The sequence below is a fragment of the Lissotriton vulgaris genome, chromosome 5 (assembly GCF_964263255.1).
Source record: "Lissotriton vulgaris chromosome 5, aLisVul1.2, whole genome shotgun sequence".
NCBI classification, from domain to species: domain Eukaryota; kingdom Metazoa; phylum Chordata; class Amphibia; order Caudata; family Salamandridae; genus Lissotriton; species Lissotriton vulgaris.
In genome coordinates, this window is record NC_141693.1 from 1,485,520,642 (window position 1) to 1,485,535,706 (window position 15,065).

Sequence of the window (15,065 nt, forward strand, 5' to 3'; positions counted from 1 at the left end):
CTCCTGTCATTTCTCAGAAAGTCTTTAAGCTATGCCTCACTCATATTGCTCAATTGATGCATACCAATTGTTTGAAACTAAACTGACAGAACTGAGCTTTGGATCTTTGATGGCCCTCAATCCAGCTCGTCTCCTGACTGTAGGTCTAAGGAATTGGGAGATTCCTCTCTCTCCACGTGAAAGGCCTGAAATCTGGGTGTCGAAGGTGATGCAGAATTATCTTTCCACCTTAACATATTGCCCACTACTGACACCTGTTTTTCTTTGTTACGCTCTTAAAGGAGATTTTTGGACATCCTCCATCAGACTGGACATGCAAAACATTAATATACCATCAGACTGAGATAGTCAAATGCACAACTGTTAACAAATGCTAGGATCAAGCAGGTGAGGAAAGATGAGCATTCCATTGCCCTTCTGGCCACAAAACTTTGGAACGATCGTCCTGCTACTTTACGTGACATTGACAACTAAATTTGCTTCAAAACAATTCCCTCACCCAGAAAATACACAGAATACATGTTCAGTTCTCAAGCTTTTAGTCAAACTTCAGGTCAACACAGCACACACGAAAACAATCCTTCAAGGCTTGTGTGTCGCACATCAATCACATGTAAAATGAACTTAAACTTGCAAGAGCTTTTAGCAATGTAACATACAACATACAGTAGACTGGTTTAAGTAGTGCACATATCCATTTGGTCCAAACAGAAGTTGGCAGTCAGGGAGAGAAGGGTGGCTAACCGGTTTTACGGACACTTAAGCTGAGATAGCGCAGACATTAAACTGGAGGAACCATAGGAGAACGATTTGTTTTCTGTGAGCTCAGCTGGGAGGGTTGTGGCACTTCCGGATGGAGTCCAGGAGAAAGAGGCACCTCTCTGTGTTTACAGGAAAAGTAACATGTACTTGCCTTGCTTGCTGCCCATACCCAATACCAAAGGTGTGCTGGCAAGGCCTAGCCAGCCGTCGCTGCCTTATCAACAAGGGAAAGGGCTGGCAGTTTTTCAGGCTTCAGGCAACAGCTATAATAACACTGAAGGGAAAAAGCCATAGTGTATACACCATTCAAGAACCAGCAAACGTTATAAAGCATGATACTGAGTCCAGAGGATGATGAGAAGGACCTTCCAACTCCTGGGTGCAAACACTGACATGTACTCGTCATTTCACGGATCTAAATACTATTAATACCAAGGAGAGAACGATTACCAGGACAGCAAAAGTTGGGCCTAAATCAGGATTCAATAGTCTATTCACTAGTAATTAAGATAGGCCACCCAGCAGAAATCAATAAGAATCTAGTTTGCAAAAGGTGCATATAATTTAATGCACCCTACTTTTTCACTATAACAACAAATCACACTTGCTCAGTCTGCAGAACAAATGCAATAAACAAACAATTCAAGTAAAACCAAGTGCTTTCAAAGTGGTGCAAATGAACGCTTAGGAACTTAAGTCAAAGCAAATCTGACTACTGTATTACAGAGCCAAATCTGTGGATGGTCCAGCCTCATCAACTAGCAGGGGCAAAAAAAAAACACTGCCACACAATGGACTTTAATTGAAATGGAAGTCCAATATCTTCCGGGAAATTATTGGTAGTGAGGGGACAGAGGGATGGCAGCTGGACATCATGATTCCTGAGCAAAGCTCTAGCCACAGCAATACGACTCGGTGCAGTAAAACTTTTAAAACAAATTTCACTTAGAGGATCGTGCAAGTGTGCATATTCCCCTTTCGTATATGAATTTTGATTTACACCACAGTTATACACCAAAAAAAAGGTTATGAACCTTATTTTGGGGACAGGGTGACTGCGAAGCACTGCAAACTCCATATCACTTGTAGTTTGCAACTTCTACTTTTTATTACAAGACAAGGACAACTCTTTTCCAGTGACACTTTCAGGCTACCTCTCCCCCAAAGGGACTTGAATGAGCTGATCTGTACAGTAGGGGATAGGCTCGAGAATGTAGGGACTAGGTTGTTTTGGCAGATGGAGAACAGATACTAGGTGGGCAGGCCGTATTAGTCCATCCAATTGCTTACTTTTAACTGTTCTTAGTCACGCTTCCTTCTCATGAGGTTTCATCATACATGCTAAGGTTGCACACATTGCAATACCTGGGGATGTGGTGGGGGAGGAGGGAGTCATGGTCATACAAACGTAGAGGAATACTGATCATTACCAATTTAACTCACGTATATATAAAAGCACTTCCTACCAAGTGGGTTATAGCTCTGCGGCTGTATGTGTTTATGCTTCAGATGCAAGTATATCAAAAGTGCTGAGGAGATGCTCAATAAAGCTGTGCTGCGATGAGCCATTTGGGAGAACATATTGTACAGTGAAAAAGCTGAGCTTAGTGCTACTCCCCAAACCATCATACAGAAGGCAAGAGAATCACCTCCGAAGGACATATTACATTATAAACAACTCTGCTCAGCTACTTTGCATTGTTCTGCATGAAAAAACAAGGAGTTGTAATGCTCAGAATTTTAGCAGAAATAGGAGCTGAACAATCTGCAATCAAGGTGTTTGAAGACAGTATGTTGCATTGCTTTATGTCCAAAACATAGATTCAAACTTGCTATCCCATGTACCGTCTTAAAACAAATTACTAAATAAAATAAACTCCAAACTTTGATGTATGGCATTCACCACACATCCCAGAGGCTGAATAGAGAACCAAGAACGGTATATGGAGGTGCATTATGGTGAGAAATCGCCTGCTTGGCTAAAGGCATTCTCAAGTACATGCAAGGTGCTCAGTTTACCTTCAGGTCCACAGAAACAAGAGGGAGAGAAAAACACTGACTTCGTGACCTGAAAGGTACATTTGGCATCTGTAAGGAGTAGAACAGGTGCCTCAAAGCACAACAATCCTTTACATCGCCTTTAACAAAATATAAAGTCACTTCTTGCATGCTATGTCACAGTCTGCCTTCTTTCCAAGACATTCCGGCAATCGCAAGGAAATCCACCATTGAGGCAGTTGTGAGCCAATGGGCTGATGCTGAAACGTCAAAAGCATACTTGGTCATAACAAAAACATTACATATTCTGGTAAACAGGAACCACGTGATAAAAAAGGATCCGCATATTCATGTCTTGGTATTGAAGTTGCTCAAACACACAATGCTGTGAAGACACTTCACGGTAGCTGTACTTCCGACAGTTTGGCAGTGATAGCTGTTCTCAAGGGTTAGGGGCACAGTGGCCCTGCAGAGAAATGGCACTGTTAATGGAGAAGAATAGAGCAACGGTGAACAATCCAACACAGCAAACGTCCATACACAAACAATGTGGAGGGTCCTAGATTATATAGAAATAAAGTAGCGTCCCATTCATTCACCGATGGGGCGTTTAATGGGTGGCCAATGCCAGATTTAAAATCAATTGCTTACTTCCAGCTTGTTTTTGATTTTGTGATGCATGCTATTGTGCCATCTAATAACATTTTCATGTTTCATGCTTTGCCCGAAAGGTTTCAGTACTGATAGTTTAACTAATGTTACCCTCTTACAAACTTGTGAAAATGTGATGTTGTATATATCCTACTAGCACTCAAAATGTTTGATTTGATTACCTCAAAAGGGAACTATTTCGATTGGCCAGCATGCTACGCTGGTCAAAAAAGAGAAACGCAAGGGGAGCTTGGCCCTAGAGGTCAAAAGACATTTTTTGATAAAGTTTGGTTTTACTACTACATACAATGCAAAGCACTTTCCATGGGTCAATGTATTAAGAGTGAACACTACAAACTGGGCTGGGCCTCCAGAATCACCGGATAACATCCTAGTGCTAATACCCAATGACTGCTTCCCAGACAGTGACAACAAGCACAGTGTATTCTGAGGTGGGCAGTGAGTGCAGGATAGGTTTTCTGAAACACTGAGCTATACCAGAGAAGACCGTCAAATGCAAACTAAGTATCAGGGCAAACAAATTTGATCCACTCTACAGGACAGATAGTCAAACAAGTTGGGGATGCAGCTCTGCGTGATCCAAACTTTACACGACCGAATTCTAGGCAGCACTCATTTCGATAGATAACACTACAACTTATAAACATGCAACAGGCTTTTGGAACAGGCCGCAAATACTAAAAAGCAATGCCTCAGGTGTTTGGGATGTCAAGGATAAAATCAAGATGTGGCAGTTACGAGGTACTGTGTGGCCCATTTCTGTTACACCTTCCTGCTCCTGGCAGTGACACAAGACAGCTTCCATTTCTCTGCAGAGACACAACTAAGCGATGAATGTTTTAACCACCATCTGGATTTGCTTCTGGCAAACTGGACAGGGCTGTCCACCACGCTGCAATGTTTTGGCACAGAGAAAGCACGCGACTAAGTGGGCTGTCCTGCCATGTATAATGTTTCCATTGCGTGGCTTGCGGTGGCAGAGCTGGCAAGGTTCTAGAATTGACTTGGTGGACTCCAAGAGGGCCAATTCCTCCTCTTTCTGCTGTTCCTCAGACTTCTGGCTCAGAGTCAGCATGTTCTTATGGCTCCTGGATGTGCCAAGAGATGCATAGGCAGGACGCGCCAAGTCCAGCGATTCAGACTCGACACGTACCAATCTGGGTCTATCCTGGAGAGGTTGCTGGTCTCTGGGCCTTACAACTGGAGCGGATATGGTCCTGCGGCAGTCTGGGATGTCAATCCCTTCATCGTTTTCTTTTTCTCCCAACTTGGCAGTGATGTCCGACGTGGACAGGGAATGTGCAAGTTTAGGACAATCAAGATACCAGTTTTTGCGCAGGGCCCAGCAGCGGAAGCAGTATCGCTTGATCGGAGAGTTAAATTTCTTACACTTGGAGCATTGCCAGCAGCCCTGCGCAAATTGAGGGAAAGAGAAAGCATACGTTAAAAGTGCTATCCTCTGACACTGTATGGAAAAAGTTTACAAACAGACTTAGGCTTACTACATGTAAAAGTAGATTCATAATACATCATAAATGCTCCAAGTTTCAATGGTAGACCCCGATTCAAATAATTGAAGTTGGAAAGGCATACACTACTCCTGTTTTATGTCCAACAGTGTGGTATGTGTGTAGCCTGTGTGGTTCCTGGCAATCAAGAATCACTCCTGCCTCACACTCCTTTCGATTTTCCTTGAGTAATAAATCAACGTTCGTTAGTTTGCTTCATGAAATTTTATTTTCAGGTATTTTCAGTATTTTCAATAGTCATACTTTCTGTATCTTGTATTATTCCCATACAATTTTTCATGCATTTTTTTTTGTTCCCAATGCATTTGAAGCACAAAGCCCTTCTTCAGGGGGATTCCTTGTCTGAAACAGTTAATATGTAGTGGTTTAGTAAACCGGTATACATTCATTCTCGCTACAATTTCATACGCATAGTTTTCACATAGTTTTAGACCCCGCATTCCATGTGTCAGAATGTATTGTTAAATGCAACCTTTGCCTTATAACCCATTTTCCTATCGTGTAACCAGCTGATGTATGGTGAAATGTAATAAAAACCTTATATCCTTGTTGTCCTAAAAAACGTGCTTAATGGGGATGGTGAAACTAACCTTTGCGCAATTGTCATGGGTTTTCAAACCGATGAAGAAGATGTGAGACCACGATCTAAAAAACCAATGAATAACCGTCAAGGTTCATGAACTTTTAGTACGAGTTGAGCTCAACAACGATCTGTATAACAGTCGCATGGCGCTGGAACAGCGTTTTACCTGTGGCTGTCGGTAGATGTATGTCGGTGAATTCCAGTCTTTCCGATAGCCCGCTTTCCGCGGGTTTGTTAAGCTGTTTACAAGTTCCGATCATGTGACCGGAAAACGCATCGTGTTAAATGCCGAGGGGTACAAAAAGAAACAAAGGACTAACGTCCTGGTCGTGCTTAGGTGTACTAAAGGTAAACGAGGGACTCTGTTGCGGTGGTCGACTTAAAAGATTCACAATCTGTGAGAAAAAAGTGTGAGATCGAAATGCAGTTTTAAGCGGACAGTACTCCTGGTGTAAATGTTTGTTAAGGGTCTAAAGTGACTTCTATGATACATACTGAGATGTTAATTCATATCCAACTTCTAGGCAATCAAAACACAAATCAAATAAAGTGCATACAGTACGTTATGTCATGTGTAATAGCAACATGATTGTGAAAATTCACATGCATAATTACAACAAGCTTGATAATCAAAAAACAGATTTATAAGAAGCAATTAAAATCTAATTTTTCATTGAGACCGGATGGATTCATCGTGTTGAGAAAGTTTATCCAAAATGTTTCTCTCCTTAATAGATGGCTGTTATTATCTCTTCCTGGCAAAATTGGCACATTTTCCAGAATGCAAAATCGAAGTTGACTCACATTATGATTTGCTTCGTTAAAATGCATAGCAATAGGTGATTTTTGGTTGTTTAATCGAATGTTGCTTTTATGTTCAATTATTCTGGTTTTTAGTTTGCATTGGGTTTTACCCACATGACATCCCGCACGGGCATCTTAACATATAAATTAGGTTACTTGAATTGCATGTGCCTGTCACTTTCAACTTTATGGGTGTTCCTTTTGTGGGGCGATTGATGATGTTGCTTTTTATTATTGCTGAGCAGTTGCCACAATTGTGGCAGGGTAAAGTGCCTTTGTAGGTCGTTACCGTTTGTTTAGATGTTTGTCTAATCAGTTCTTTCACATTTTTCGTTGGTTCATAGGCAAAAATGGGAGGTTTCCTGAAAATTCCTTTGAAATCATCCTCAAGGGTTAAAAGTGGCCAATGATTTTTGATGCTTCTTTTGATTTCTCCACTTCTTGTGGAAAACTTTGACACAAATACCATTCTCTGTTCCTCTTCTTTAGTTTTTTGTGTGAGTAAGTGTCTTCTTTGAAGTTTGTCTGCTCTCTCCACAGCTGATTCCAGGATGGTGTCAGGATATCCTCGCTTCTTGAATTTGTCCAATGTTTCCCTTTTGTGTTTCTGGTACAGTTCATCGGTTGATGCTATTCTTTTTATTCTCAGTAACTGAGAAAATGGTAAGTTATGTTTGAGTGGATTTTGATGGAAGCTATTGTAGTGCAGTAAATTGTTTCTGTCAGTTGGCTTGGAAAATGCGCTAGTGGTGATCACTCCATCGTTGTTGTTTATCAGTACATCCAAAAATGATAATTCTTTTTTGCCGATAGTGAAGGTGAACTGAATCCTTTCATTAGCCTGGTTTAAATTGTTTAGAGCCTGTTCTAGGCTGTCTTGATTCCCTTTCCATAGAACAAAAATATTGTCAATGTATCTCTTGTAGGTAATTAAATTCTCTTGCCATTGTTCGTTGTTAAGTATGTGGTCAATCTCAAACCTGTGCATAAAGGTATTCGCGTAGCTGGGAGCTGCGCAATTGCCCATAGATGTACCAGAGGCCTGTATGTAATATTTGTCTTTCCACTTGAAATAGCTGTGATACAACGTGAAATGTAACAAATCCATTATGAACACTTTCAAGTTTTCAGGTTTGTCCTCATTGACTAAAAAACTTTCTACCGCTGATATACCCAAATCATGAGGTATAGAAGTGTATAACGACTTCACATCTATGCTTACCATAAACATGTCACTGGTAAATTTGTCTTTCGTCTTCAAGTATATTTAGAAAATGAGTTGTATCCTTTATATAAGTGCTGCTGTTCTATGGAAAGGGAATCAAGACAGCCTAGAACAGGCTCTAAACAATTTAAACCAGGCTAATGAAAGGATTCAGTTCACCTTCACTATCAGCAAAAAAGAATTATCATTTTTGGATGTACTGATAAACAACAACGATGGAGTGATCACCACTAGCGCATTTTCCAAACCAACTGACAGAAACAATTTACTGCACTACAATAGCTTCCATCAAAATCCACTCAAACATCACTTACCATTTTCTCAGTTACTGAGAATAAAAAGAATAGCATCAACCGATGAACTGTACCAGAAACACAAAAGGGAAACATTGGACGAATTCAAGAAGCGAGGATATCCTGACACCATCCTGTAATTAGCTGCGGAGAGAGCAAACAAACTTCAAAGAAGACACTTACTCACACAAAAAACTAAAGAAGAGGAACAGAGAATGGTATTCGAGTCAATGTTTTTCACAAGAAGGGGAGAAATCAAAAGAAGCATCAAAAATCATTGGCCACTTTTAACCCTTGAGGATGATTTCAAAGGAATTTTCAGGAAACCTCCCATTTTTGCCTATGAACCAACGAAAAACGTGAAAGAACTGATTAGACAAACATCTAAACAAACGGTAACGACCTACAAAGGCACTTTACCCTGCCACAATTGTGGCATCTGCTCAGCAATAATAAAAAGCAACATCATCAATCACCCCACAAAAGGAACACCCATAAAGTTGAAAGTGACAGGCACATGCGATTCAAGTAACCTAATTTATATGTTAAGATGCCAGTGCGGGATGTCATACGTGGGTAAAACCCAACGCAAACTAAAATCCTGAATAATCGAACATAAAAGAAACATTCGATTAAACAACCAAAAATCACCTATTGCTATGCATTTTAACGAAGCAAATCATAATGTGAGTCAACTTCGATTTTGCATTCTGGAAAATGTGCCAATTTTGCCAGGAAGAGATAATAACAGCCATCTATTAAGGAGAGAAACATTTTGGATAAACTTTCTCAACACGATGAATCCATCTGGTCTCAATGAAAAATTAGATTTTAATTGCTTCTTATAAATCTGTTTTTTGATTATCAAGCTTGTTGTAATTATGCACGTGAATTTTCACAATCATGTTGCTATTACACATGACATAACGTACTGTATGCACTTTATTTGATTTGTGTTTTGATTGCCTAGAAGTTGGATATGAATTAACATCTCAGTATGTATCATAAAAGTCACTTTAGACCCCTAACAAACATTTACACCAGGAGTACTGTCCGCTTAAAACTGCATTTCGATCTCACACTTTTTTCTCACAGATTGTGAATCTTTTAAGTCGACCACCGCAACAGAGTCCCTTGTTTACCTTTAGTACACCTAAGCACGACCAGGACGTTAGTCCTTTGTTTCTTTTTGTACCCCTCGGCATTTAACACGATGCGTTTTCCGGTCACATGATCGGAACTTGTAAACAGCTTAACAAACACGAGGAAAGCGGGCTATCGGAAAGACGGGAATTCACCGACATACATCTACAGACAGCCACAGGTAAAACACTGTTCCAGCGCTATGCGACTGTTATGTAGATCGTTGTTGAGCTCAACTCGTACTAAAAGTTCATGAACCTTGACGGTTATTCATTGGTTTTTTAGATCATGGTTTCACATCTTCTTCATCGGTTTGAAAACCCATGACAATTGCGCAAAGGTTAGTTTCACCATCCCCATTAAGCACGTTTTTTAGGACAACAGGGATATAAGGTTTTTATTACATTTCACCGTACATCAGCTGGTTACACGACAGGAAAATGGGTTATAAGGCAAAGGTTGCATTTAACAATACATTCTGACACATGGAATGCGGGGTCTAAAACTATGTGAAAACTATGCGTATGAAATTGTAGCGAGAATGAATGTATACCAGTTTACTAAACCACTACATATTAACTGTTTCAGACAAGGAATCCCCTGAAGAAGGGCTTTGTGCTTGAAATGCATTGGGAACAATTAAAAATGCATGAAAAATTGTATGGAAATAATACAAGATACAGAAAGTATGACTATTGAAAATACTGAAAATACCTGAAAATTAAATTTCATGAAGCAAACAAACGAAGGTTGATTTATTACTTAAGGAAAATCGAAAGGAGTGCGAGGCAGGAGTGATTCTTGATTGCCAGGAACCACACAGGCTACACACATTGGACGTACCCTAACAGCTCAGTAGGGTAACCTACCTACGCACCACTGACCCACAAGAAAGTTTAATGTACATTACTGACACCTAATTCAAAAAGGAGTGCGGAATCACGTCCCAATTGGATTCTCAACAGTGTGGTATGAACATTACATGAAAGGAAAATTGCTACTTACCAGTATGCATCTGTTCTTGGCATGTAGAGCTGTAGATTCGCATACTTTTGTATAGATCGCCATCTGGTGTTGGGCTTGGATGTTTGCACTTTGTTATTGTAGAAGTCTTTGCAGTCACGAGATAGGTGACTCCTATGGTTAGTAGTGCGCATGGGCATCGACTCCATCGTCAAGTTGTTTTTGCCATAAAGGGTGATGATGAAGTTAGTTAGAAATAGAAAGATGTGTAATTTATCTAAGTAAGATAGTACTGCAACATATATAGGTGTCCGGGAGGAGGGCGGGCCTATGCGGATCAACAGCTCTACATGCCAAGAACAGATGCATACTGGTAAGAAGCATTTTCCGTTTGAGGCTTATGAGCTGTAGATCGCATACTTTTGCATAGTCTATACAACAGTTACCACGTTAGCGATGGCTACACCTGTATGTGTTGCAGTAATTTGAAAAAGTGTTCTTAGTACAGCCTGGCCCACAATAGCTTGTTGTTTTGCCTGCACATCTACACAGTAGTGTTTTTTGAAAGTGTGCGGTGTAGACCATGTTGCGGCTTTGCAAATGTCATCCATGGGGATGTTTCCTAAGAATGCAATGGAGGTCCCTAGTTTGCATGTGGAATGCGCTCTAGGGGGAATGGTTAATGTACGTTTTGCTTTTTGGTAGCATATTTGAATGCATTGAACGATCCACCTGGCAAATCCAGCTTTGATGTAGGATTGCCTTTATGTGGTGGTGAGAAAGCTACGAAAAGTTGTTTCGTTTTTCTGAAGCTTTTTGCTCTTTCAATGTAGTAAAGAATAGCTCTTTTGATGTCAAGCGTATGAAGAGTCCGTTCAGCTACTCAGTCTGGTTGAGGAAAAAATACTGGGAGCTCAACATACTAGTTCAGGTGGAAAGCTGAAACTACTTTAGTTAAGAATTTACGGTTTGTCTTAAGAACCACTTTGTTGTGATGCATTTGCAAAAATGGTTCTTGTATGGTTAATGCCTGGAGTTCACTTACTCTTCTGAGAGATGTGATGGCCACAAGGAAAGCTACTTTCCATGTGAGGAACTGCAACTCACATTTATGTAAAGGTTCAAATGGGGAACCCATGAGCCTAGTAAGGACAATGTTTAGATTCCAGACTGGAGAGGGTGCAATTCTGGGAGGAAATATCCTTTTAAGTCCGTCCATGAATGCTTTGATGGGAGGTACCCTAGAGAATGGCAAGTGTTGTCTGTTAAGTAAGTAAGCTGCTATAGCAGCAAGATGAAATCGTATGGATGTGTATGCCAGATTACATCTTTGTAGATGCAAGAGATAACAGATAATGTTTTGAGTTGAAGCATCCAACAGATTGATTGTGTTGTTATTGCAGTAAATAACATCTTTTATATTTAGCTGCAAAGCATGCTTTAGTGGTAGGCCGTCTAGCTTCTTTAATGACATTAATACAGTCTGGTGGGAGATTGAGGTAATCAAACTAAGACTTCAGGAGTCAGATCGCTAGATTCAGTTGAGCTGGTTCTGGGTGTCTTATCTCTCCATGGTTCTTTGTGAGAAGCTTTGGGGAAAGGTGCAGCTTTTGGTGTGGAACTACTGAGAGTTCCAGCAGTATCGTGAACTACAGTTATCGGGCCCATGTTGGAGCAACCAGGATCATTGTGAGAGACTGGTGTTTGAGCTTGCGCACCAGTAACGTAATGAGTGAAAAGTGTACGCAAATCTGCCGGACCAGTTCATCCATATTGCATTGCCTTTGGACAATGGATGTGGATACCTGGAGGGAAAGTTTGGGCATTTTTTTGTTTAAAGGTGTGGCAAACAGATCTATGTCTGGGTGGCCCCACATTTGAAAAAAACGGATGAAGAACTTGCGGATGAAGTTCCCATTCGTGAATCTGATGTGCTGACAACTGAGCAGATCCGCAATTTGATTGTGTATCCCAAGTAGATGCTTTGATAAGAGGTAGATCTTTTGAGGAATGGCCCATCTCCAAATGCTTTGTGCTAGACGTGAAAGCTGCAGAGAGTGTTCCCCCCTCCTGTTTTTGTATATAGTATATTGTTGTCATGTTGTCCGTACGGACAAAGACAGTTTTGCCTAGGAGATGTTTTTGAAATGAAAAAGTGAGAAATATGGTCAGTAACTCCAGGCGATTGATGTGGAGAAGTTTTTATTGAGGGTTCCACATACCTTGAATGGTGTGGTTTAAGAGATGAGCTCCGCAGCCGGTGAGGGACGCATCCGCTCTTAGCATTATTTGTGGAACCGGGTCTAACAAAGTCCGCCCTTTGGAAAGATGTTGTGTCCTCCACCATTGCAGAGACGATATGTGCGGACGTCCACCAACACCAGATCTGTAAGTTGACCCTGAGCCTGGTTCTACTGTTGTGCTAGGCATTCTTGTAATGGACGCATTTTGAGTCTTGAATAAGGACAATTAAGATGCAAGAGGCCATCATCCCTATTAGCTGCATGAAAATCCGAGCTGGTAGTGAGTGTTGCGGTTGAAATTTTGTTAGGAGTGCTTGCATACTGGCTATCCTGGCTGGATTGGGGTATGCAAGTGCTTTGGAAGTATCTATTGTTGCACCTAGATACTGTTGGGTGTGGGATAGTTGGAGATGCGACTTGGTGAGGTTTATTGTGAATCCTAAGTTGTGCAGCAGCTGGATTGTGTTGTGTGTTTGTTGTACAGAATCGCTGCGTGACTTGGCTTTTATGAGCCAGTCGCCTAGGTAAGGAAACACGTGAATGTGTTGTCTTAAGTGGGCTGCCACCACTGAAAGACATTTTGTGAAGACTCTGGGTGCTGTTGTGTCCCTGAATGGAAGGACTTTGAACTGGTAATGTTGTCCGTCCACTAAGAATCGTAAGTATCTCCTGTGAGCAGGGTGAATAGGAATGTGGAATGAATATGCTACTTACCAGTATGCATCTGTTCTTGGCATGTAGGGCTGCTAACATTCATATCTTAGCATTAGATCGCCGCCTAGTGTTGGGTCCGGATGATCGCACATTGTTGTCCTGGAAGAGTCTTCGAAGTATCCTGAGATAGGTGGCTCCTCCCCTGGACTACAGTGCGCATGGGCATCGGCTCCATCCTCAGATTGTTTTTCGCCATTGTGGCAGAGGATAGAGTGAAAAGTATAAAGGATGTCCATGCTAATGATTGAATACAATAGTATATCTGCAGCTGCGACAGGCACCGGGGAGGAGGGTGGGCGATATGAATGTTAGCAGCCCTACATGCCAAGAACAGATGCATACTGGTAAGTAGCATATTCAGTTCGAGGCATGTGGGCTGCTAAATTCATATCTTAGCATAGAATACATAGCAGTCCCTCCATCAGCGGCGGTTGCCCGTGCCAGCTGCAGAAACCTGAAAAAGTGTCTTGAGAACAGCCTGTCCTACAGCTGCTTGCTGTTTGGAATGTACATCAACACAGTAGTGTTTTGTAAAGGTATGTGGTGTAGTCCACGTGGCTGCTCTGCAAATGTCCTCTAGAGGAATGTTTCCTAGGAAAGCCATGGATGCCCCCAATTTGCGTGTGGAGTGCGCCTTTGGGGGTATTGTTAAAGTGCGCTTGGCTTTTTGATAGCAGATTTGAATGCACTTAACAATCCATCTGGCTATTCCTGCTTTGGAAATGGGGTTGCCTTTGTGTTGTGGTGCGAAGGCAACAAAGAGTTGTTTTGTTTTCCTAAAGTGTTGTGTCCTGTCTATGTAGTACATCAACGCCCGCCGTACGTCTAACGTATGGAGCATTCTTTCCGCCACTGTTTGTGGGTTTTGGAAGAATGCCGGCAAGTCGATAGTTTGGTTGGGATGAAAATGTGACACCACCTTTGGAAGAAATTTGGGGTTAGTACGTAGCACTACCCTATTTGGATGAATCTGAATGAATGGCTCCTGGATTGTGAGCGCTTGTAGCTCACTAACACGCCTTAGTGACGTAATAGCAACTAGGAAAGCTACTTTCCACGTTAGGAATTGCAGTTCACACGAGTGCAGTGGCTCAAATGGTGGTCCCATCAGTCTGGTGAGGACCACATTGAGGTTCCACACCGGAGCTGGCGGTGTTCTTGGGGGAATGACTCGTTTCAGACCTTCAAGAAACGCTTTAATGGCAGGCACCCTGAAGACCGAGAGATGCTGCCTGTTTTGAAGGTAAGCTGCGATGGCGGATAGATGTATCCGAATAGAAGTGAACGCTAGTTTGCACTTGTAAAGGTGTAACAGATAGCAAATAATGTTAGGGATAGATGCATCTAGCGGGTTTATGTCATTGTCTGCACAGTAAATGACAAAACGCTTCCATTTTGCGGCATAGCATGCTCTGGTTGACGGTTTCCTCGCCTCCTTGATGATGTTCATGCATTCAGGAGGTAGGTTGAGGTATCCAAACTTCAAGACTTCAGGAGCCAGATCGCTAGGTTGAGCTGTTGCGGATCTGGATGCTGAATTTGTCCATGGTTCTGCGTCAAAAGTCTGGGCGTGAGGCGCAGTCTTTGGTGCGGTACCACTGAGAGTTCGAGGAACGTGGTGTACCAGGCCTGGCGCGCCCACGTTGGAGCAACTAGGATTAGTGTCATCGAGTGTTGCCTTAGTTTTCTCGCCACCAGTGGTATCAGAGGTGTCGGGGGAAAAGCGTACGCAAATTTGCCTGACCAGTTCATCCATATCGCATTGCCCTGTGATTGCGGGTGTGGGAACCTGGCGGCGAAGCTTTGGCATTTTGCGTTCTCCCTTGTGGCGAACAGGTCTATTTCTGGATGACCCCACTTTTGGAAGTACGGCTGGAGTACTGATGGATGTATCTCCCACTCGTGCATTTGATGGCTGTATCTGCTGAGCAGATCCGCCATCTGATTGTCCTTCCCTGGGAGGTGTTCTGCCATGAGGAAGATGTTCCTCTGAATGGCCCACTTCCACATGCTCTGAGCCAGATGAGACAGCTGCGGAGAGTGGGTTCCCCCCTGCTTTTGGATGTAGTACATCGCGGTCATGTTGTCCGTCCGGACTAACACCACCTTGTTGCACAGATGTACAATGAAGGACTT

General features: G+C 42.1%; 1 protein-coding gene across 3 annotated transcripts in view; it reads right to left on the bottom strand.

Annotated features, from left to right (window-relative positions):
* Positions 1-522: 522 nt before the first annotated feature.
* Positions 523-15,065, bottom strand: part of MDM4 (MDM4 regulator of p53) — a 417,739-nt gene continuing 403,196 nt past the window's right edge. For all 3 annotated transcript variants that reach the window (XM_086923458.1, XM_086923459.1, XM_086923457.1), the window contains 2 exons: positions 3,684-4,843; positions 523-3,605 (listed from right to left, as the gene is read on the bottom strand). In XM_086923458.1, coding sequence (XP_086779584.1) covers positions 4,256-4,843 — 588 coding nt within the window. In that variant the 3' untranslated portion in view covers positions 523-3,605; positions 3,684-4,255. The remainder of the gene's footprint in view (positions 3,606-3,683; positions 4,844-15,065) is intronic.